The sequence below is a fragment of the Rhincodon typus genome, chromosome 31 (assembly GCF_021869965.1).
Source record: "Rhincodon typus isolate 14 chromosome 31, sRhiTyp1.1, whole genome shotgun sequence".
NCBI lineage: Eukaryota > Metazoa > Chordata > Chondrichthyes > Orectolobiformes > Rhincodontidae > Rhincodon > Rhincodon typus.
In genome coordinates, this window is record NC_063362.1 from 17,108,418 (window position 1) to 17,131,610 (window position 23,193).

At 39.3% G+C, this 23,193-nt stretch overlaps 1 protein-coding gene across 1 annotated transcript in view; it reads right to left on the reverse strand.

Annotated features, from left to right (window-relative positions):
* The window catches only part of LOC109933498 (proton-associated sugar transporter A-like), a 115,295-nt gene that overhangs the window by 58,963 nt on the left and 33,139 nt on the right, over nt 1-23,193 (reverse strand). Inside the window, exon 8 of the mRNA XM_048614882.1 lies at nt 1,063-1,147. Within this exon, the coding sequence (XP_048470839.1) occupies nt 1,063-1,147 (85 nt within the window). The remainder of the gene's footprint in view (nt 1-1,062; nt 1,148-23,193) is intronic.

Consider the following 23,193-nt stretch of genomic DNA (forward strand, 5'->3'; position numbering starts at 1 on the left):
ACTGAGCACAGACTAGGCCCAATTATGCATGATATCTTCCTGCTTTTGGTCAGCCACTTACTGACAATCTTCTCCACATATATAATCAAATAAAGCTGATCCACAACTTGTTGACAGAGAGATCAGGATTTCTGTCTGGGACAATATTTCTGCTGAAAGTGGGTGCAAGTGTTAGCTTGGGAAAATTTCTAAACCATTTCCTTAAAAAAATACTATAGTTGAGCCTAGAGCTGAAAAGCCATTAAGAAGAGAGTGGAAGAAGGGCAGTGAGGCAAAATTTAAGTCCTTGCCTTTCTTTTCTAGGTGATTCAATCTTCTTGCCACCACCGGCTTTCTATGCTAATCTTATTGTAGTTGGTGGTACTGTAGCAAAAAGGCAGAGGAATCAGCTGATTCCACACCCAATCCTTGCTGCCTAGGTTCAGAAGCTGACCAATTATTTCCCGCTTCAGATGAACACTACATCAGTTTTACACCTGTTAGCAGTATATATTTTTTAAAAATTTAACCTATTTTTCTAATCAACCTGTTCAGAGATGTTATTACACACCTCTGGAGGTGAGACTTGAACCTGGGCCTCCCGGTCCAGAGGTAGGGACACTACTACTGTACCACAAGAGGGCACTCCCATTAGCAGTATAATTTTTAAAAATTTAACCTATTTTTCTAATCAAGCTGTTTAGAGATGTTATCGCACGCCTCTGGAGCAGGTGGGCCTTGAATCCGGGCCTCTCAGTCCAGGGGTAGGGAAACTAGCACAGTGTCACAAGAGAACCCTCCTATCAGCATAATAATTAAAAAAATACTTTTTGTTTAACTATTTTTCTAATCATCCTGTTCAGGGATGTCATTATACACCTGTGGCGCAGGTAGAACACTACCATTTTGCCACAAGAGGGCCTCCCGTTAACTGTACGTTTACCTTAATAAAGTTTCAACTTTAAATTGGAATTAACTCACTTTTGCTGTATATGCTTAAGAGTTTAATACAATTAGCCAAATTACTTTGATTAGACAATGACATCTATATCGTAATGCAAGCAGCCAACCAAAGGTTCTCACCACTGAAGACGTTGCAATCTTGAATGGAGTACTTTATCTGCAAATTCTGCCTGGCAATTAAACGAGAATCTGCTACTCCGACAACCTGGAAGACAGGTAATAATAGATAAATTCAGATAATTACAGAGCAATGATGGAGCAACAAATGTTAGACATAACACCATTTCAGTAGAAACTAATGACACAGCCATCAGTCAGACAGAAATAGAATCCATGTGGACAGAGATAAAATGTGAAGAAGGATCACACAGAGTCTACAGATCACCTACTAGCTGAAGGGAAGTGGAGGAAGAATGTGAAAACAAATTAGGGAAATGAGTCAAAAAACAAGCAATAATAATCATGGGAGATTTCAACTTTCCTGAATTTCGTTGTCCAGAAGAGGTGAAGAGAGACATAAGCTGCATTTGAACTCTGTTTTAAGCCAGTTAGGGAGGACTCATTACTAAATATAGTGATGAAGAAGCAGGGAGCATCTACATAACAGTCATGATAAAATAATATGGTTCAGGATTAATAATTAAGAAGGATATAGGCATGATAATAGACTGGAGTTAAGCTGATTTGGAATGAATGAGAATAGAACTCAGAAAATTAAATGGGCAACAATGTAAAACGTCAATGGATAATAGTTAAAATAGTGTTCAATAGAGACCAAGAAAAAGAATTTCTAAAAGCTAAAACAATTATACACTAATGAAATATCATGGATGAATACAAGGGAAAATTGAGGACAAGGAAAGCGATATACATTAAATACATGGAGAACAGGACAAAGCAGGTCAAGGGAGAATACAAACAACATCACATTCAAGTAGTATTTAGGTCAGCTCTTGCAATGCCAAAATATACAAAGCTGTGGGCCAAATGCTAGAAAATGGAATTAGAACAATTAGATCCTTGATTTTGACCAGTGCAGATTTGATGGGCCAAAGAGTCTTTTTCTGTGCTGTAGACCTCTATGACAATGACTCTATGAGAAATAGCCTGTCCTGATGGAACGTTAGCAATCTGCACTTTAATGCTGTTCCACTCCAAATATGCTGCCTAAGCTTCTGAGCATGTCTCTATCATTTTGTTCTTATTTCAGATTTCCAACATTGACAGATGTCCCAGCAACTACACACAGAGTGGGGGCCACTGCTGGCACTGCAACAGTAAGCAAAGAAAGCATTCAGCAATGAGCGCAGACTTAGAGGCAAGTCTGGGATCTTGCCAGGGCCAGCATGGCAGTGAGTGCAACTGCATAAACCAAAACATTGCAGTGCAGGTCAAGAAGGCCATAATAAAAACAAACTAAGCTTAGAGTTTATTTCTGGAGGGATAGAATCAAAATGGAGAAGTTAAGCTGAACTTGTATTAAACTTTGGTTAGATCAGAAGAAGTACTCCGCACAGTTCTTCTGATCACCATTTTATTTAAAAAATATAAACACAACAGAAGGATGTAAAAAAGTTTCTCCAAGATTGTAACCATTGGGAAAGTATAAATATGCTGTGTCTCTTTTGAAAAGAGAAGACTGAATGATGGCCAAGTAAAGATACATCAATATGAAAGTTTTGATAGAATTGACACAAAGAGACTGTTCAATTTATGGGGCGAGCAAAACCAGAGGTCATCAATACGAAACAGTTGCAATCAAATGGGGTAAAGGAGTTCATTCTGAAATCTCTGTAAATAATGCGAATGGGGGCTCGTGTCTATGGAATACTGGAGGTAAGTTCTTTAACGCATTTAAGAGGAAATTTGATGTGCATATAGGAGGGGAAGAGAAGATTATGTTGATAAAATTAGAACAGAAAAGGATGGGAGAAGATTCAAGCTCTCAAATACCAGCATGGACTAAGGGGATTGGGGATGAATGGCCTGTTTCTCTGCTACATATTCTATGTAAATTTATGTGACACTTCAACTCTTACAACACATTATTCCAAAGCCAATGCATCTTTTCCTTTAGTGTAGAATTTTGTGCTCAAAGTGCATTAATTTCTATTTAGTCTTAATTCACTGAGTAGCTGTCCTCTTGAAAACTACGTAACAGGTGGGATAAGAAACCAACATTTTGTCAAAGAGGTAGGTTTTAAAGCAGTGTAGTAGAGGGAATTCAAATCTTGGAGCCTACGTAACTTAATGCACATAGGCCTATGATAAAGCAATGAAAATCATGTGCCATAAATTGAAGAAGAACAAAGATATACTAGCATTAAGAGACTAAATGCGATTACAGACATAATGATGAATAGGGCCAAAGAGACATCTAAAAACAACAATGAGAAATTAACATTTCAGCCATTCTCAAACATGGAGCAAACATAGTTCAGTGAGAACTGGGGGTGATGCATGATTGAGACTTGTTGGAGTTAGGACGCAGACAGCAAAATTTTAGAAGACAGCAACTTTACACAGGTTGCATGATAGCAGTCTGGATAGGAAAGGTCTCCAGAATCACAATCACAGATTTTTAAATTGCAGAAGGTCGATAATTCTTGCACCAGCTCTCTGAATGAGCGATTCTCTTAGTGCCATGCTTCCAATTTCTTCTGAAACCTTGCAAATTCTCTCTTTTTGGATAACAGCCTAATTCCCTTTTGAATACTTTCATTGAATTTGCTTCCGCCATACTCTCCGACAGATCATTCAGACCTTAAACACTGACAGCGTGAAAACATTGTTTTTACATAATCATTTTGCTTCTTTTAACAATTACTTTAAATCCATGCCCTTTGTTTTTACTCCCTGTCTATTCTGTCCAGACCTGTCATGATTCTGAATACCTCTCTGCCTTCTTTTTTTGGAAACTGTTTTCAATAAAGAAAATACCTGCTCTGAACTGGCCATAAGAGGAGTGGTCCATTGGTCTCTTGTTCTTGAGTTATGGACACAAATTAAAATGAATTCTGATTACTGATTACTACCTGACTGGAATGCAAGTACAAATCAGGTGAGAAAATATCAGTTTTGTCTCACTTGTTTCAGGTACTAAAAGGATATCAGTGTCTATGGAACTCAACAGCAAAAGGAACAAAGTTTGGAAATTTCTGCACTGCTCGAAGAGTCCCTTCAAAAAGTCATATGGAACACAAGAGTAACTGACAAAGAAGATACACTGAATTGGAGATTAGTGCAACCTCAGGCCATTATTTTGGGTACAAAGTCCAGAGGCTTACCAATTACCTCAAGTTCATCATTCCAACAGCTTCCTGATGTCACAGCTCACACTGGACAATGTGCAAAGAATTGTGGTTGACCCAATATAATTACAGTGCATGTCACTCATGGTACCAGATGATAAAGCTTCGAAAAGAAAACAATAGGAAGTAAACAAAATGGGTACATTTTAAACTTCAATGTACAAAAGAATTGAGCCATGGTCATCTATCACATTACTGTTTGAGGATCTTGCTGTGAACGTATTGGCTACTGCATTTTCTTACAATGGATAATCTCACTTCAAAAGTATTTTATTGGTGATAAAGTAATTTGGGGCACATTGTGGTCATGAAATCCACTGTAAAAATGCGAGTCTTTAAAGGAATCAAACTTATGTCTTAACGCCACTTTCATTCATCTCAATAAAACATGTGACACTGCCAGCATGATAGGGCTCTGTATGACTTGGGAAAAATTGACTGACCACCAAAGCTCCTCATTCTCATCCACTCCTTTCATAACATTATGCACTGTACTTCCTTCTCCAAATGCAACAGAAATGGTGCTTCAGTTTGATGGCATCACTTTAGAGAGCTTTAGATTTAAGAATCGAATGAAACAGGGTTGTAAGCCCAGCTCCATTTTGTGTAGTTTCTTCTTCTCCATGCTGCTGACCTTCCCTGCAGACATGGATGGAATTTACCTGCATAACAGGTCAGACAATATGCTCTACCATGCTTTCAGACTGAAAGTGAAGAGAAGATACATGTCTTGATCAGAGGATTTCTCTACATCGACAATGTTGCACTAATTGCTCTCACACAGAAATTTAGCTGCAAAAGACTCTTGGATTATCTCTGTAATGCCTGCAAATTGTTTTCCCTTTTAAAAAGGAGCAAGAAACCATGATTATTGGATAGGGTGTCACAGCTCTATTGTTGATTATTCAAAGTAACACCTCATTGAAACTTGATGGGCTGAATGGCCTACTTCTGCTCCAATGCCTTATGATCTAAGTGGTTAGCAAATTCTGCTACCTTGGAGCCACAATAACAGACAACCTAAGAGGCAAAACTCAGTAAATGCACTGAAAAACTAACTACTACCTCTGGCTGATTCAAGAGATGTACATGGAATAACACAAAGCTCATTCTTAGGACTCTTAAGCCAAGATAATGGTCCCAGCACCTTGTTGCATACCTATGAAATATGGACGACTTACAGCCATGATGAAAGGAAACTCAACGATTTGCCTATATGGTGATTGTTGTGCATTCTGGGCATCTCGTGGAAGGACGAAATCACAAATGTGGCACTCATTCCAAAAACAAGTATGTCAGCACAGATTGAGGAAAAGAACCTTTGCTGGCTTGGGCAAATTCAGAGGATGGAAGACAGTCACATGTACAAATGTTTTCAGTGTGACAAGATAGCCGAAGCCAGAAGACCTATAGGATACCGAAAGCCTTGCTTCAAGTTTGCTTGCAAGCACGATGTGAAGGCTTTAAGTACTGATTTATGTTCCTTCAAGATACCATATGTTCAGAGAGGAAAATGGCAACTTTACTTGTGGGCCAGAATGCACCACCATTCAACCAGTGGCTACAGCACTTTGGCAACAGGTGCCAACATCAAAAACAACCCACAACGACATCTCATAACCAGCTCATATCCAATACTTCTATCAAAACATGCCTCTCATGGAATGGTCTTTTCAACCACCAGTTAATGTGTACTAGATGAAGCTACCCCATATAAAATACAGCATATTTAATTTTCTACATGTCCATCATTTTAAATATGGATTAATCATGGTGATACTAATGTTCATGTTGCTCCTATCGATCACAGAATATGACAGGATAGAATCAAGCAGCCATAGTATATTCCAATGAAGTGGAAAGATGGGGGCATGGGGCAGCTGCTTCTTCTGCCTGCCACTGCCCTCTTGACTTTAGGTTGTGTTAAGACAATTTGTAGATGCTGGAGAAGTCCCAGCAAAACATTATGGCAATGTGAACCAGAGACCATCACAAACAATTAGGAAGGCATTTCCTTTATTTTATCAATGCCAGCATTGCTGTTTCAATAAAGCAGAAACATACCAACCACCCTGGACCATTCCCAAGTTATTTGGTCATTTTCTGGTAAATAAAGGATGTGACATCATAAGCTGTTTCCTCCGAGTACAGTGATTTATTGTCAACTGCATCGCATAGAGATTTATTCACTCAGATGGTGAACTGAAGCTTTTAATTCAGAGTCTGTGTAATGTTTCACTGTAAAACTACAAAACTTTGTCAGGCTATCAGAACAGCAACACGATTTGAAGTTTATAGGTGCTGCAATCAACTCCCGTTATCACACTGTGACAATTCAAATAGAGTAATCAGCCAATAACTGCAGCAGACAGATTGATTTTCTCCATGGCTATCCTGTTTAAAAAGTTGCGCCGTAGGCCTCTTGTTGTAAATCCTGTTGTAGTTCAATTGGGAATATTTTTCAGTTATGTTAGTGAGGTTTACATAAGTCAAAAAAGGTCCCGTGTCCTATTCCCTCTAAGTGATCTGCTCTGATTTACATCTAAGACTATAACACAATTAGCTTCAGTATAATTGAAGTACAAAAGGGAGGAAAAAACGTCAGCCATGGTTCAAGTTGCTGCGAAAAGTCTGCATTTGTGAATATGAGAGAGAACAAGGTCAGATCAACATGTGATCTGTGTTCCTTCTGTTCTGAATAGCCTGTAAGGTCACTTCCAGTCTCAGCCATAAAGAATGAAAAAAAAAGACTGGCCAGGAGATAGTTGGCACGTGTGAAAAGTATACACCATCAAGAAGGCATTGCTTCAGGGCAGAGGGGAAAAAATTGGAACACAAACAAATATATACATTTTCATTCTTTAAAAGTTTAATTCCCCTATTCTATGTTTTCATTATATCACATCAAAGGGTAGGCTGAAAGGTCTAGGAGCAGACTGCCAGTTTTTCAGCCTAATAGAAAATGCTTCTCCACCGAAAATTAAGCTATCCTTCTGCCTATATCGAAAACAACAGGACCCCCAAAACTGCAAGTTGGAAGTGTGCAATCCATCTCCTTCATCTTGTTGTAGCAATCTATAATACCCATTATCAGTACTGTCTTAAAACTACAAATAGCAAATAATACTCCCATTATTTCATATTGTGTCCATGAACAACACAGAAATATTATGCAAAGCAGTTGAATTTCAATTAGAGTGCAAGAATAATTCCACTTAGTATATAACATTCAAAGAACAGCATTACCATTATCACGTTGCTGAGGACTATATTATCAGCTCTTACATTTGGTCAGTCTTGCACAACAGACTTTACTGTTTCTCCTTGGTTTCACAATTCAAAAATATGTACTTATTGGTCAGAATTTCCTCCAATAATACTTATTGTATCTGATGTAAGGATAATGGGACACAGGCAATAAAATATTCTGAACTAGGAGTCAAAAGTAGCCGTAGCAGATGAAAACAAGATGAACTTTAACAATTAGTGATGCTGAGTTAAATACCAGTTTTGTGTTTAAAGTTGAAATCCACCACGTGTACAGCACTGTAAAATTATCAACAGACAACAAAAATTCTATCCCTTTTATAGAAACAGTTGTAGTTTGTTTCATTGTTTCTGCTATGATTTTCATCATTACCTAGGGGAAAAGACCTTCGCTATTCATCCTATCTACGCCAGAGGTCTTAAAGCACACAATAGTAGATAAATCTCTGGGACCTGATCAGGTGTTGCCCAGGACTTAGTGGCAAGTCAGGGAAGAGATTGCTGACCCCCTGCTGAGATATCTGTATCATCAATAGCCACAGGTGAGGTGCCAGAAGACTGGAGGTTGGCTAATGTGGTGCCAATATTTGGGAAAGGCTGTAAGGAAAAACTAGGCAACTATAGACCGGTGAGCCTTATTTCAGTGGTGGGCAAGTTGTCGGGCAGGATTCTGAGGGACAGGACTTACATGCATTTGGAATGGCAAGGACTGATTAGGGATAGTCAGCAAAGCTTTGAGCATGGGAAATCGTGTCTCACTAACTTGATTGAGCTTTTGGAAGAGGTGACAAAGAAGACTGATGAAGAGCAGTAGACATTGTCAATATGGACTTCAGGAAAGCGTTTGACAAGGTTCCACATGGTAAACAGATTAATCAGGTTAGATCACATGGGATCCAGCGGGAGCTAGCTAATTGGATATAAAATTGGCTTGAAGATAGAAATAGAGGCTGGTGGTGGGGGCATGTTTTTTTGGACTGGAGACCTGTGACCAGTAGCGTGCCACAAGGATTAGTGTCGGGTCCACTGCTTTTTGTCTTTTATATAAATTAATATTTGGATGTGAATATAGGGGAATGGTGGGCAAGTTTGCAGAAGATATCAAAACTGGTGGTGTAGAGGGCAGTGACGAAGATTATTTCAGAGTACAATGGCACCTTGCGGCAGATGGAGTTTAACTTAGATAAATGTGAGGTGTTGCATTTTGGCAAGACAAACCAGAGCAGGACTTATGTAGTAAATGGTAGGGTCCTGAGGAGTGTTGCCAAACAAAGAGACCTAAGGGTGCAAGTGCATAGCTCCTCGAAAGTGGAGTCACAAGCAGATAGGGATGTGAGTAAGAAGCCTAAGTTTATAAGTTGTTTGGCACGCTTGCCTTCATTGGTCAGAACATTGAGTATTGGAGTTGGGATATCATATTGCAGCTATACAGGATATTGGTGGGGCCACTTTTGAAATACTGCATATGATTCTGGTCACTCTTTTATAGGAAGGATGTTTCTAAATTTGAGAGGGTGCAGAAAAGATTTACAAGTATGGTGCCAGCACTGGAGGGTTTGAGCTATAGGGAGAGGCTGAATAGGTTGGGGCTTTTTTTCCCTGGAGCCTAGGAGACTGAAGGGTGATCTTATAGAGATTTATAAAATTATGAGAGGCATGGATAGGGTGAATAGCCAAGGTCTATTTCCAAGGATATTTTTAGGGGGGTGGGGGGGGCATGTGGTGGAGTCCAAAACTAGAGGACACAGGTTTAAGATGAGAGGAGAAGATTTAAGGAGCACCTGAAGGCTAACATTTTCGCACATGGGGTGATGCGTGGCTGTAACAAGCCACCAGAGCAAGAAGTGGAGGCAGGTACCTTTAAAATGGATGGATATATAATTAGGACGTGTTTAGGGGGATACGAGCCAGATGCTGGCAAATGGAATTGGGTCAAGATGGGCTATCTGGTCAGTGCGGATGACTTGGACTGAAGTGTTGTATGATTCTGTCTTTACATACACGCCTCCCAACGGAGAGAATAAATATTGATCAGAATATAGATGCCTAGCTGTACTGCCCTTCCTATTCCTGTTGAATGTTGCACCAACTGCTTCTCCAACTGAGTTCAATAAACACAGCACAGATTGGGAATTAAACTATGGTTAGAGTTATAGTGGACAAAACTGTCACTAAACAAGTGACTCCTGGAGGCACACCAGATAGAATTTGTTGTGTCCCTGCTTTTGTAAGCAATAGCTCCAACTCATTTCAAGACGTGATTAATTTTTATTTTAAAAATGAACAAGAAACTTAAATGCAAGTCTTTTAAGATGAGAGAGCCTAATGCTTTTAAATAGAAGTTATGAGAATTTTCGCAAGTGATACTTTTAGAATATCATTTTGACAAAAGGGACATGAAACATTTAGAAAATGTTGTCACCATCAGGGGCTTTCTATAATGTTTAAAGTAAACGGATACGTTAGTGGAGTAACAATAGAAAATAATGTGAGGAAAGCACATATTTTGTGAATTGCAACAAAGAAAACATATTACTTAAATTTAAGGCATAGAAGAAATTCAGCTTTACATAGGGCTTTCCACCATTTTTGCTGTTTCTCTTCCACTCATGCGTCCAGATCAATCTTTGGTGCTTGAGAATATTTAATATGAGCCTGAATAGCACAGTGCCAATTTAGACTGCCTGTCCAGTGGGAACAGAAAGGGCAGGGGATTAAAACAGTGGCTACTGTTGCCCACATCAATTTAACTCCCATTAACCGACCATCTGCCATAGGGAGGCAAGGGCCTCACTAATATTAAAATGTTACAGTCTAATTATGTCATTCAGCCCACAACCTGATTTTAACTGGAAATGGTGGCTGTAACACCCAGTGCATATGTTATTAGAAAAAAATGACAGGGTATCAGAAGAGACCCAGCTAATCAATTTTAGTTGCTATTTTTAACTATTTCCTTGTGGGTCAGGAAGACCAGGGTCTTTTGGAGATGACAAAAGGTATTTTTGTAACAGACTGCAGAGAGCCTTGTACATTGTATTTATAGGTTTTCTATCAGCACGTACCATTAGTGCTTTAATGACAGCATCCAGTGAGTTACACTTCACTGTGCTCTATATGTCACAAGAAAAGAAACCCCGATTTGAATTTAGGCTGGATTTGCACGATGGGGTTATTTCCAAATTAATTGTTGCCTTTGTGTGTAATTCCCCAATTGGGCATTCCTGGAATTTGAAAGTGGTATTTGAAATTTCCAGTGGTACTGGAAATACCAGTACACAGATGTCCATTGATACAAAGAGCTGAAAATGTTGTTGAACTTTCCTGCAGGAAAGCTAAATTGAGAAATCAGCCCTTATTAGTTTGTAACATCGCTGTAAAGTCAATCTGCTGTATACCAACAATACTGTTTGGATATGGCGACTATTTACTAGTGCTGAAGAGTTTTAAAATATCTTACTTTCTTCTACAAAAGTAACAAGGTTAAGAATTATGTTTCTAATGATAAATTAAAATCATTGAAAGAAAGGAAATGTAGAACTGTTTTTCAGAAGTTACAAGAGGTTTGTGAAAATTTTGTGAAACCAATTTGCTTGTGCAGTAGCATTTCCTGGACTGGTGAAAATGTAGTATTCTACAAAATAAATACATATTTGCAATTGTCAACTTCCAGGTGACTTATTTCAAAATTCTCATTCTGGTTTTCAAATTCCACCAGGATGCACCCCTCGCTATTTCCAATCTCCTTGCAACACAACCCTCCAAATTTTCTACACTCCACTCCTTTAATTCTGGCCTCAAACTTTCCAAATTCAACCACACCAGTATTGGTGGCATGCCTTCAGCTACCGAGGATTCTGGATTTTCCTCTCTAAAACCTTTTGTCCTTTTACCTCAAACATATTCTTTAAAGCCTACCTCTGTAACAAAGCTCATCACTCTGACCACAAGCTTTCAGTCATCCAGTTTGTGATTCAGTGTCAGATTTTGCTTGATAACCTTCCTATGAGCCACTTGAACATTCATTAGGTGACAGGAACTATATAAATACAAATTACTTTTGTAAGCAACACAGATTTAAATACAGGATGCCCCCTGTTCATAACAAAGCAAATAACCATTAACACAGATAAACAGCCATTTGTGCACTATTGTCAACTATTTGAAATATTAGGGGATTTGCAAACTTACAAAATGGTAAATAGTTTTCATTAGTTAACATTCACTTCTGTAATCTAAACTAAATTTCACATTATAGAGTCATAGATTCATACAGCACAGAAACAGACCCTGCGGTCCAACCAGTCCATGCCGAAAATCATCCTAAACTAAACTAGTCTAACCTGCCTGCTTCTGGCCCATACTCACCAATTATACTTACATAAAATAATACAATCAAAGAATCATACAGTATAGAAGAGGTCCTTCAGGCCAGCAAGCTTGCACTTACAAAAATGTTTCAAAATCTACACTAGTCCCATTTTCCAGCACTTGACCCACAGCCTTGAATGTTAAGACATTTTGGGTGCTTATCCAAGCACTTTTTAAAGATTGTAAGCTTTCCTGCCTCAACTACCCTCCCAGATCCCAACCACTCTCTGGATGAAAAAGCTTTTCCTCAAATCCCCCCTAAACCTCCTGCCTTTCACCTTAAAATTATGCTCGCTTGTCAGTGACCCTCAATGAAGGTGAGCAGCTGCTTTCTTCCCACCCTGTGCATACCCCTCATAATCTCATACACGTCAATCAAGTTGCCTCTGAGCCTTCTCTATTCTAAGGAAAACAACCCAAGCTTATCCAAGCTCTCTTCAAAGCTAAACTGCTCCATCCCAGACAACATCCTGGCGAATCTGGTCTGTACCCGTTCTAGTGCAATCAATTCCTTCCTTTAGTGTGATTACCAGAACTGCACACAGCACTCCAGTTGTGGCCTAAACAAAGTTTTGTACAGCTTCAACATAACCTCCCAGCTTTCATAATCTATGTCATGACTGATAAAGGCAAGTGTCCCTTATGTCTTTACTAACCTATTAACCCGTTCTGCTGATTTGTGGATAATGATCCCAAGATCCTTCTGTGCTCTGAGCTTCAGAGAGGTCATAGTTTTTGAACAAGCAGATTTTAAACAGAGAAGAGAAATTACCTCTCCCAAAGAATTGTGAATCTGTGGAATTCACAGATTCACCCCAGAGTGCAGCAAAAGTTGGGACACTGAGTAAATGTAAGGAAGGGATAGATTTTTAATTTGTAATGGGTTGAAACATTTTGGGGACCGGGCAGGAAAGTGGATTTGAGGCCAAGATGAGATCAGCCATGATCATATCAAACGGTGCAGCAGTCTTAAGGGGCTGGCTTACCTCCTCCTGCTCCTAGTTCTTATTGTCCTTGTGTCCTGCCATTCATTGAACACACCCTTGACTGGTTATTTTTCCAAAGTGCATCACCTTATTACTTTCCAGGATTAAGTTCCATCTGCCACTGGTCTACCCATCCGACCAAACCATCTACATCCTCCTGTAACCTAAGAACTTCTTCCTCACTATTAAACACGCAGTGTCATCTGCTGACTTATTTATCATTCCCCCCACATTCTTATCTATCTCATTTATATATATCACAAATAATAAGGGTCCTAGTACTGATCTCTGTAGTACATCAGCCTCCAGTCACACGAGCAGCCGTCTGCCACCACCCTCTGTCTATTACCACTAAATCAATTTTGAATCCAACCTGTCAGGTTATCCTGGATCCAATGTGCTTTTATCATCTTTATCAGTCTCCCATGTGGGAGCTTGTCAAAGGCTTTGCTGAAATTTACATAATCTACAACTGCACTATGGTCATATCAGACCTGGTTTACCTCCTTGAAAAATTCTATCATATTTGTTAGGTATGACTTCCCTCTGAGAAAGCTATACTGACTATACCCAATGTAACCTCACCTCTCCAAGTGGAAATTATCGCTCCTTCAGAATTTTTTCCAATAGTTTCCCTTTCACTGATGTGAGACTCACTGGTCTGCAATTCCTTGATACATCTCTACCACCCTTATTGAAAAGTTGAACTACATTAACTGTTCTTGAGTCCTCCGAATCTCCTTTATGGGCAGAGAGGTAGTCAAAATTTGGGTCAGAGTCCCTGTAGTTTCCTTTCTTGACTTGCACAGCAGCATGAGATACAGCTCATCTCATTCTGGGGATCTGTCCATTTTTAATGCCATTAAAACTTCCAATAGCATCTCACTTCCCATGTCAAAATGCTGAAGAACTTCAAAATCCCTCTTCCTGCATTTTGTACCTACATTGTCCTTCTCCAATGTGAAGGCAGGTGTGAAGTACTTGTCTAACACCTAACAATGTCCTCTGGGTCCACTCAGATTGCTCCCTTGGTCCTGAATGAACCCTTTTTCCCTGGTTGTCCTCTTCCCCTTGATATACTTACAGAATATCTTGGAATTCTTCCTAATCTGACATGCCAGTGTTTTTCATGCCCCCTTTGCTCACTTAATTGCTTTCTTAAGATATCCCTGCACAATCTACACTCTACTAAGGCCTCTATTGATCTGTTCCCATTAAAAGCTTCTTTTTACCTTCTTATCCAGATCTAAATATTGCTAGACATCCAGGGTTCTCTAGGCTTGTTGCTCCTACATGTCACCCCGAAGTAACTTGTCCGGTCGATACTCCTAACAGTTCTGTCTTGAACGTCTCCCACTGTTCTGTCATAGAGTTACCCTGAAGTAGCTGTTCCCAGTTTACTTTGCCCAGATCCTGCCTTATTTTTTTAATAAAATCTGCCTTCCACCAATCCAAGACTCTTCTTTGCAGATAATCTTTTGCCTTTTCAATAATAAACTTAAACATACGGTGTTGTGGTCATTATCACTAAAACCTTCTCTCACTGCCATTCTAAACATTGTCTGACTTTGTTACCCAAAATTAAGTACAGCACTGCACCATCTCTTGTTCATCCTTCTTCATGTTGACATAAAAAAACTCTTCTGAATACATTTTAAGAAATCTGTGTCCTCTAAACTATAACTGTTACAAGTAATGATGGGCAATACAATGGCACAGTGGTTAGCACTGCTGCTTCAGAGCGCCAGGGACTCAGATTCGATGTAGGTACCTTAACATTGTAGCAATTTGGCTATCCAGTATTGCCTTCAGAGCCCAAGGACACTGAGGCCAATTGTAATGCTCCAATAGTTACCTCAACTGAGACTAGCTAATTTGTCACTTCATACAGCACAATTTAGCCACTGAACTCTCAAATGAACAAGCATCAAAAATAATCCTGTTTAACTTAGATATATCCTGGTAAATCTAGTCTGTAAGCAATTCTAATGCACTGTATTCCTTTAAGAATTTAAAAATATTGTCCTTGGCATCACTAAATACTTCATAGTGAATATATGTCATCTGTTAAATGTATAGCTATAAATTTTTGATGATCACTTGACTATACCTCTGTCTATTGTTTTATTTCTTTATTATTTGACCATCTGTGCGCTCTCAAATTTGAAAAAAACTTGCAGATTTCATGAAGGAGAAAGAAATATAAAATTACATTTTTTTGTATAATAGCAAGATTTTGAGGGAATTAAGCTGGTCTTGGAGAGTAGCTGTATTGCACATATAAAACAAGTGTGAAAATAAGTTCCTCCCTATTCTCACCACCAGTTCATAAGCATATCAATTTTTCCCCACCCGTGCTGCTTACAGACCTTGACTTTGCAAGGACTGCAACAACAGTGGTAAAATAAATCAGAAATATAGTGTTTATTTCATTTCATTTATTTTTAGACATCAAAAAAATCTCACAACGCAACCACCCTTACCAAACATACAAGGAATATTGCTTCAGAACATATAAATATGTTATACAATTAGTAACAAGATAAATACAAAACAACTTGCTGTATCAGTTTTTAAAATGCCCCTTATCTTAAAGAGGAGTCCAAAGATGGAGTCAGCAGTCTAGAATTAGTTTGTGGAGTGGGTTGATTGCCTAGCCAGTAGTTGAAGAGTTGTAGCAGTTTCTTCTCTTTTAAGGGAAGAAACGTCCCTTGAAAGACCTTTTAAGGAAGTTTTACTTAAACGTGACTTTTGCTAACTGCTTTGATGAAGGAAACCTTTTACTTATAGAGTGCACAAAATCACATTGATGACTGCTTTTTACAGGTTAGAAGCTTTTCTTTTGAAGCCTAGAGTTAGGCCAGTCTAACTCTTGACGTTGTCAGTAGATTTGATATGGATTGTCTTGGACCCATCTAATAAAATCAAAGTACTGTGGATGCTGGAAATCTGAAACAAACAGAGAACGTTGGAGAAACTCAGCAGGTCTGACAGCATCTGTGGAGAGAAGTAGAGTTAACTTATGAATCTGGTAGGACCCTTCTTCAGAACTGGCAGTTCAAATGAGAAGCAAATACTATTTAGACAAAGCATCACAAATAGCCCATTCCTGGGGTTAAGTGGAAAATCATTAACACACATTCTAGTAGGATGCGTGCAACTTGTGTGAGGCTCGTTTCTATGAGACAGTTATTACTGTGGCAGATTATAACAACAGTTTTTTTTCTTTATTCATTCACGGGATGGGGGCATCGCTAGCTGGGCAGCATTTATTGCCCATCCGGAATTGTCCAGAGGGCAGTTAAGAGTCAACCACAAACCAGATTAGCATAGCAGTTTCCTTCCCTAAAGGACATTAGTGAACCAGATGGGTTTTTCCTGACAATCAACAATGGATTCATGGTCATCAGTAGGTTCTTAATTCCAGATATTTATTGAATTCAAATTCCACCATCTGCCATGGCGGGATTCAAACCCGGGTCCCCAGAACATTATCTGGGTCTCTGGATTAACAGTCCAGCAATAATACCACTGGGCCATCGCCTCCCCCAGTTGGCATTCCAGACCAAAATTCCCCTTAACATGTGTGGCGACGCATGCTCCTAGGTTTCATGCACAATGATCATACGCTGATCACAGCATTGATTTCCAGTTCCAGAAGTTGTTGCTGTGCAAAGAACTTGGAGGATGCGTAGCCAAAAAGAATTAGAGGGAACACTGTTCCAGACCCAATAGGAGGTACCTGGGTGTTGATTGTCTGATGTTGACTCAATAGAAGTTTCTGGAAGATTATTGTTAAGTCTAGTCACATGGTTATAGCAGCTGCTTTTGGGTTGTTCACTTTTTTAAAAAAAAAGTCGCTAAATATACAAAGATATGTATTAATTTTTGTAATCTGTGAAAGTAGGCCAGACTAAGCAATAATGAATCAGCAACCCCTTTCGCGCTCCTGTTGACTTCAGTGAAAACTAAATTTAGGCAAACTGGTAAAATTGTCTTCTGATTCATGAGCAATATCAACAACTTTTTTTTGGTAAATATATTAAGATAATAGAAATACAATGTGAGTAATGTGCACCATTAATGTAAATTAAAGGTCCATGGTGTTTCAAAAACATTACAAAGTATAATTTAATGTGGCCAAAAGTTCAGTAAAAGAAGTAGGTTTTGAGGATTGTCAAAGAAATAGAAGCAGAGAGGGTTATGGAGTGAAGTTAAGGAGGGAATTACAGATCTTTGACAGCTAAAAGTATGGCAAGTAAGTGCAGTGATTAAAATCGTACATTCTAAAAAGGCCTCATTAGAGAGGAACATATTTTAGAGGGTTGTGGGACTGAAGAGATTATGGATATAGGAAAGGGCAAAGCCAAGGTGAAATTTAAAGATGAGGATGAGAATTTTAAAATTGTGGTGTTGCTTACCCAGAAGTGAGTATGGAAAGCGAGTATGGGGTGACAGGGCAACAGGACTTGGTACTTGAGAGGGGTCTAGGCCCGAAACATCAGCCTTCCTGCTCCCCTGATGCTGCTTGGCCTGCTGTGTTCATCCATCTCTACACCTTGTTATCTCTAGGACTTGGTACTTGTCAGGAGACAAAGCAGTAGAGTTTTGGATGACCTTATGTTTACAAAAAGGTAGAAAGTGTCAGAATTGCATTGGAATAGTCCTTTCTAGAGGTAACAAAGGCACAGACAGGGTTTCAGCAAGCTGATGGGCTGATTCAGAGATAAGTCAGGTGATGTTGTGGAAGTTGGGGTCATCGTGAAGATGTGAATTTGTGGTCAGCTGTTCACCTTGGAGATATGACAGATTGTGAACAGTCTGATTCAGTTGCAATCAGTTGACAAGAGGAGGGTTGGAAATGATGGCTAGAGATTGGAATTCATAGCAGTAACTAAAGGCAATGCTTTGGTCTTCCCAGTGTTTAGCGGTGGAAGTTTCTGATTATCTTGTACTGGAAACTGAACAATCAATCTGACAATTTAGAAACAGTGGTGGAGTTGAAAGGTGGAGAGAGAGAGCTGGGTGTTGTCAATGTGCATGAGGAAACTGACAGATGGCCTAAAAGGATACAAGTATCTGAGATACAAGAGGCACCAAAGATGGATCCTTTGCGATCACCAAGGTCTGGAAACCCAGGAGACGCCAATGCAGGTAATTCCCTGATTACAACTGGGTAATAACAATGTGGTCATGTGGTCACTGTGGAGAGGTGCCAGTTTTACATTGCCTCGTCTATCTTCATTTTACCAATTCCGCCATTCAAATCATTTTAACCTCACCAGCCCTATCTGTCCCCTCCACAGTGCCTTCTCTGTTCAATGTTCTCATATATGGCATGCTAGGGTCTAGCCTAGGTTTACGGGTATAATTAAGCCATGACTTGGTTTGGCTAGAAGATAGTGTTATGCTTTCTCCTTCCAATTTCCACTTTCTCCCTTAATAGGTTTCCATTTTCACATCTAGTTCCTCTACTCCATAACTAGCTGAGATTGACTTTGTACTGTTCCAGTTCCAAAGCAAATTCTAACAGAGGCAGGGTTCCAATCTATGTTACTTACTCCCTGTATTGGCACAGTTGATATATTTTCTGCTCCGAAAGGTCATAAAAAGCCATTTATTTCAAATAATGTAGTAATGAAGGCAGTTTTATGAAAAATTGGGATTTGGGTTATTCTGCTCTCTGCATATTCTGAAGAATATAGAAGTGTCAGAGTCGTTTCTGTGCAATTAATACAACTTACTGAAAAACTCATTGTTAAAAATAGGCAAATTTTAGAAGTTTTTTTTTAAAAGTAACTGCTCTGTAGTTAAAATTGATACTTCATTGTTCTATCTTATTCCATTCAGTCAAACAAAAGGCAAAAAGGTGGCTTTGAAATTACAGAATAAGATGATAGTACACTAATGTTTAACACTTCAAATGCTTTTTTTCCTTAACATTTTGATATAAAATGTCTTTATCCACAACTTTAATGCTAATATTAGCTTGTACAAAATTTTACGGTACCTCACAACATAATTTCAAGACCGAGATAGCAAGAACTGTAGATGCTGGAGTCAGAGATAACAAAGTGTGGAGCTGGAAGAAAACATCAGGCCAGGCAGCATCAGAGGAACAGGAAAGCTGACATTTTGGGTCAAGACCCATTTCCAAAGAAGGGACCCAACCTGAAACATCAGCTTTCCTGTTCCTTTGATGCTGCCTGGCCTGCTGTGTTCCTCCAGCTCCACACTGTGTTATCTATAATTTAAAGACCTGTATTTTTGCAAAACTTTATAGAGTGCCCCAGACTATCAATTATATGATAGCAATTACAAACAGCTAAGGGTGTCCAGGAGGTTTAGGGGGGGGATGCGTAGGAGTATGCATTGACTTATAGGATCGATCAATCATGATTATGTTGTATGGTGATGCAGGCTGAAATGGGTGGAATGGCCTACTCTTACTCCTATTTTCAATGTTTTTAACTTATTGACAACAGATTGTAAAAAAACCTAAATTTCTCAAATCTATTGTTTACATCATTCTTTAGAATATTGAAAAGGTATTGGTTGTCTGTTGAGTTGAATTATGCAACTTCATGTTCTGCTAAAGCCCTGGATGTTCTGTTGTCCAGATAAACATGCCAAGGGTAACTGCAGTGAAATTTAAATTATTCAGGATTCCTGAATGTAACTAACAAAGTGTGAATAATTCAGAACTTCCCGAGTTTAATTTTTTTGAGAGATGCAGAAATCAACAATTGACTCTGGGAGAACTTTAACATATTTGGCCAAGTGAAGACCTGCGTATGGACAGTTAAACTACGCCATGCAACTTTAATCAATGATCCTGCTATCTTGTCCTGATCCATATAAAGTTATAAATGGGGTGTAGATTGAGTTGCATGAATTCTTTATTGGTTTTGATGGACCTATGCTGTTAATTAATTGTAAGAAACATCTTAAGACAATACCAATTAAATGGTTAGGCTTGTATTTATATAGTGCTTTTCAAATTGCTGCTATTGAAGTATTTTTGAAGTGTAGTCACTGTAATGCAAGAAACAAGGGAATATTTTTGTCACAAACTAACATTAGCAAAACGTAACAGTTATACTCTAGCAGTTACCGTAAACTTTGACATAGCTCGGACTGTAGATCCTAGAATTTAAAAGTAGTTACATTTACACGAATATCAATTACATCCTATGATTTTTTTAAATGTTCAAAATGAAAGTTTAAACAAAGTTAACAGAGCTTTATGAATAACCAAGCCAGGACAGATGTAAATTGATCATTAATACAAACACAAAGAACTGTGGATGCTAGAAGTCTGAAACAAAACAGTGCTGGAGAAACACAGCAAATCTGACAACATCTATTGAAAGAAAAAAAAAGTTAACATTACAGATCCAGTGATCCTTTGTCAAACTGGAGATAGCTGGGGAAGTGTGGAATTTATGTTGAAAATGGGGTTGGCGGGCAAGGGAAGGAGGTGAGAATAGAGTATGTGGAGATGGTATCCAGAGAGCACGAGCGAGTGAGCGAGCAAGAAAGAAAGACAGAAAGAAAGACAGGATAAGCAAACAAAAAGATTACTCACAATAAGCAGAGAGAGAGAGAGATCATAGGTGGGGTGCTACTGAGAAGTGTAAATATTTGAAAGTGTGTTGGCTGTTCTGGAAGCAGACCATACATGACAAGACTAGGGGTGTGGAAATATGTAAATTGACCATTGCTTGAACTAGCACTATCTTCCAATTCAAAAAATATTACAGGATATGTACATTGGTATCAACACTGTACACAAAACTGACCTATGCTTTCAGTAAAGCTTCAGTTTAGTGGTCGATTTTTTTTTCCCCCAGTATTCCTATGACCCATAATTTTCTCTTATATCTTGCAACCCTGTTTGTCAATGAAAATACTGGTTTCACCATTTGCTGGTGAGAACAGTTGATTTTTTTTCCCCACGAACCTTGGTTTCAATTTGAATCAGATGGATTGAACAAATTTCCTTTATCTAGCAGCTATCATGAATCCTAAACGATATCTTATAGAAACCTATGACATTCAAAAAGGACTAGGCAGGTCAAAGACAGGAAGGATGTTCCCAATGACTAGTGGGTTCAGAACCAGAGGTCACGGGATACAGAACAGGCCAGTTACAAGTAATATGAGGAGAAATTTCTTCACCCAAAGAATGGTGAGTCTGTGGAATTTGCTGCCACAGAAAGTAGTTGAGGCTAAAACATTGAATGTTTTCAAGGAGATAGACATAGTTCTTGAAGCTAAAGGGATCAAAGCGTATGAGCAGAAGATGGATGATTACCCATGATCATATTGAATAGCCAGAAGGGCTGAATCACCTATTTCTGCTCCTTTTTTAAAAATGAATTTGTCCATTCACAAACCACTTACGAGATGACATATCCAACTCGAAGACAGTCCATCTGTGGCTGTTTGGACTCTGGAGTGTCAAATGACAGAACGCAACTTGCAGTGAGTAAAGTGTGGGAGTTGATACATGTTACAGTTTGGTGAAGCAGACAGAGAGGTTTTTCTTTCTTTCTGCTGATTTGTTTTCCTAACAACTTTCACAGATCAGTGGGGACAGGAGTAAACTGAGGCTGATATATTATCAAGGAATTAGCTGAGAAGCACCGGGGTTAAGTAAAAGTCAGAGAATAGGAGAAGGAGATGAAAGTTAAGGGAACAGGAATATGTCTAAGATTAATTAATTAGAAAATTAAGCACTAGGACTAAGTAAATTCAAGTTTAGGTCATGGTAGGTGAGGTCAGCTGAGCGGAATGTGTGACTGGTTGTATGTGAGAAGTTATGGACCCTACCAGCATCCTTGGTGACCACATGTATAGAAAGTACTCTCAACTGCAGAAACTTCAGCTCTGTCTTTTGGAAATCAAGTACAACTATGTAGCTGACAGTTATGTGGATAAAATGTTTAGAGAGATGGCCAAATCACAGGTCAAGGGACTGGAGGAAAGAAGGGATTGGAAGACCACCAGTCGAAGAGAATCAGACAGGTAGTGCAGGAGTCCTCTGGGCTTCCATTCACAAATCAATGGTCAGGCGATAAATGTTGGCCAGCCAGAAACGCCCCTATTCCACGAGTGAATAAAAAAAAGTCAGTTTTCCATTTTGGAAGATGTCAGGAGGGCTAGTTCCTCAAGGGAGTGCAGACAGAGCTAAGCTTCTGGCACCCCAAGAGGCCTGACTATACAGGAGGGGAGGAAGTAGAAAGCAGGGGATTCCTTAGTTGGACAAGCAAGCAGGCATTTCTGCAGCTGCAGATACCTGGTATCAGGGTCAGGGATGTCACTGAACTGCTGCAGGCATCCTGAAGAGGAAAGATACAAGACTTAGGTCATGCTAAATACTGATACTAACAATGTAGGTAGGATGAGGGATGAGGTCTGACATCAAGAATTTTGGGAGTGAGGCTGTAGACTAACTAGCAGGACCTCAAAGGTTGTAATCGCTGGATTACTGCTAGTGGCATGTTCTAGCGAGTACAGAAATAGGAAAATAGGGCATACGAATGTGTGCCCTAGAGTTGATGCAGGTGGGAGAGTTTTAGACTTTTGGGACTGTTTCTAGGACAGATGGGACCTGTAGAAGCAGATCAGTCTGCATCTGAACCAGATGGGACCAACATCCTGGCAGGTGTGTTTGCTACTGCTGTAAGGAGGAATATAAATTAATTCAGCAGTGGGTGGAGACATAGTCCACTGGTACAATAGGGACACAGCATACAGAAAGTGAACCAAGGCAGAAGGAGTTCAACCATGTTCATTTTCAAGGAAGTAAGGGGAGGCCTCTATTTTAATGCTAGGAGTATTATAGGTAGACAGATGAGCTCAGGGTGTGTGGAAATGCGATATCGTTGCTATCAAAGAAGTGTGATTGAGGGAGGGACAGGACTAGTGACTCAACGTCCCGGGATACAGGATAGGAGTTGGGAACTAATGTCGAGGTTGTACAGGACATTCATGAGGTCTCTTCTGGAATACTGTCTCCAATTCTGGTTGCCCAGTTAAAGGAAGGATATTATTAAGCTGAAGAGGGTTCAGAAGAGATTTACCAGGATATTGCCAGCTATGGAAGGTTTGAGTTATATGGAAAGGTTAGAAAGGCTGGGACTCTTTTCACTGGAACACAGGAGATTGAGAGACGACCTGATAGAAGTTTATGAAATAATGAGGGTTATTGATAGAGTTAATGGTAGTTGTCTTTTCCCTATGACGGGGGATTTCAAGCCTAGGGGGCACATTTTTAAGGTGAGAGGAGAAAGATTTAAAAAAAACATGAG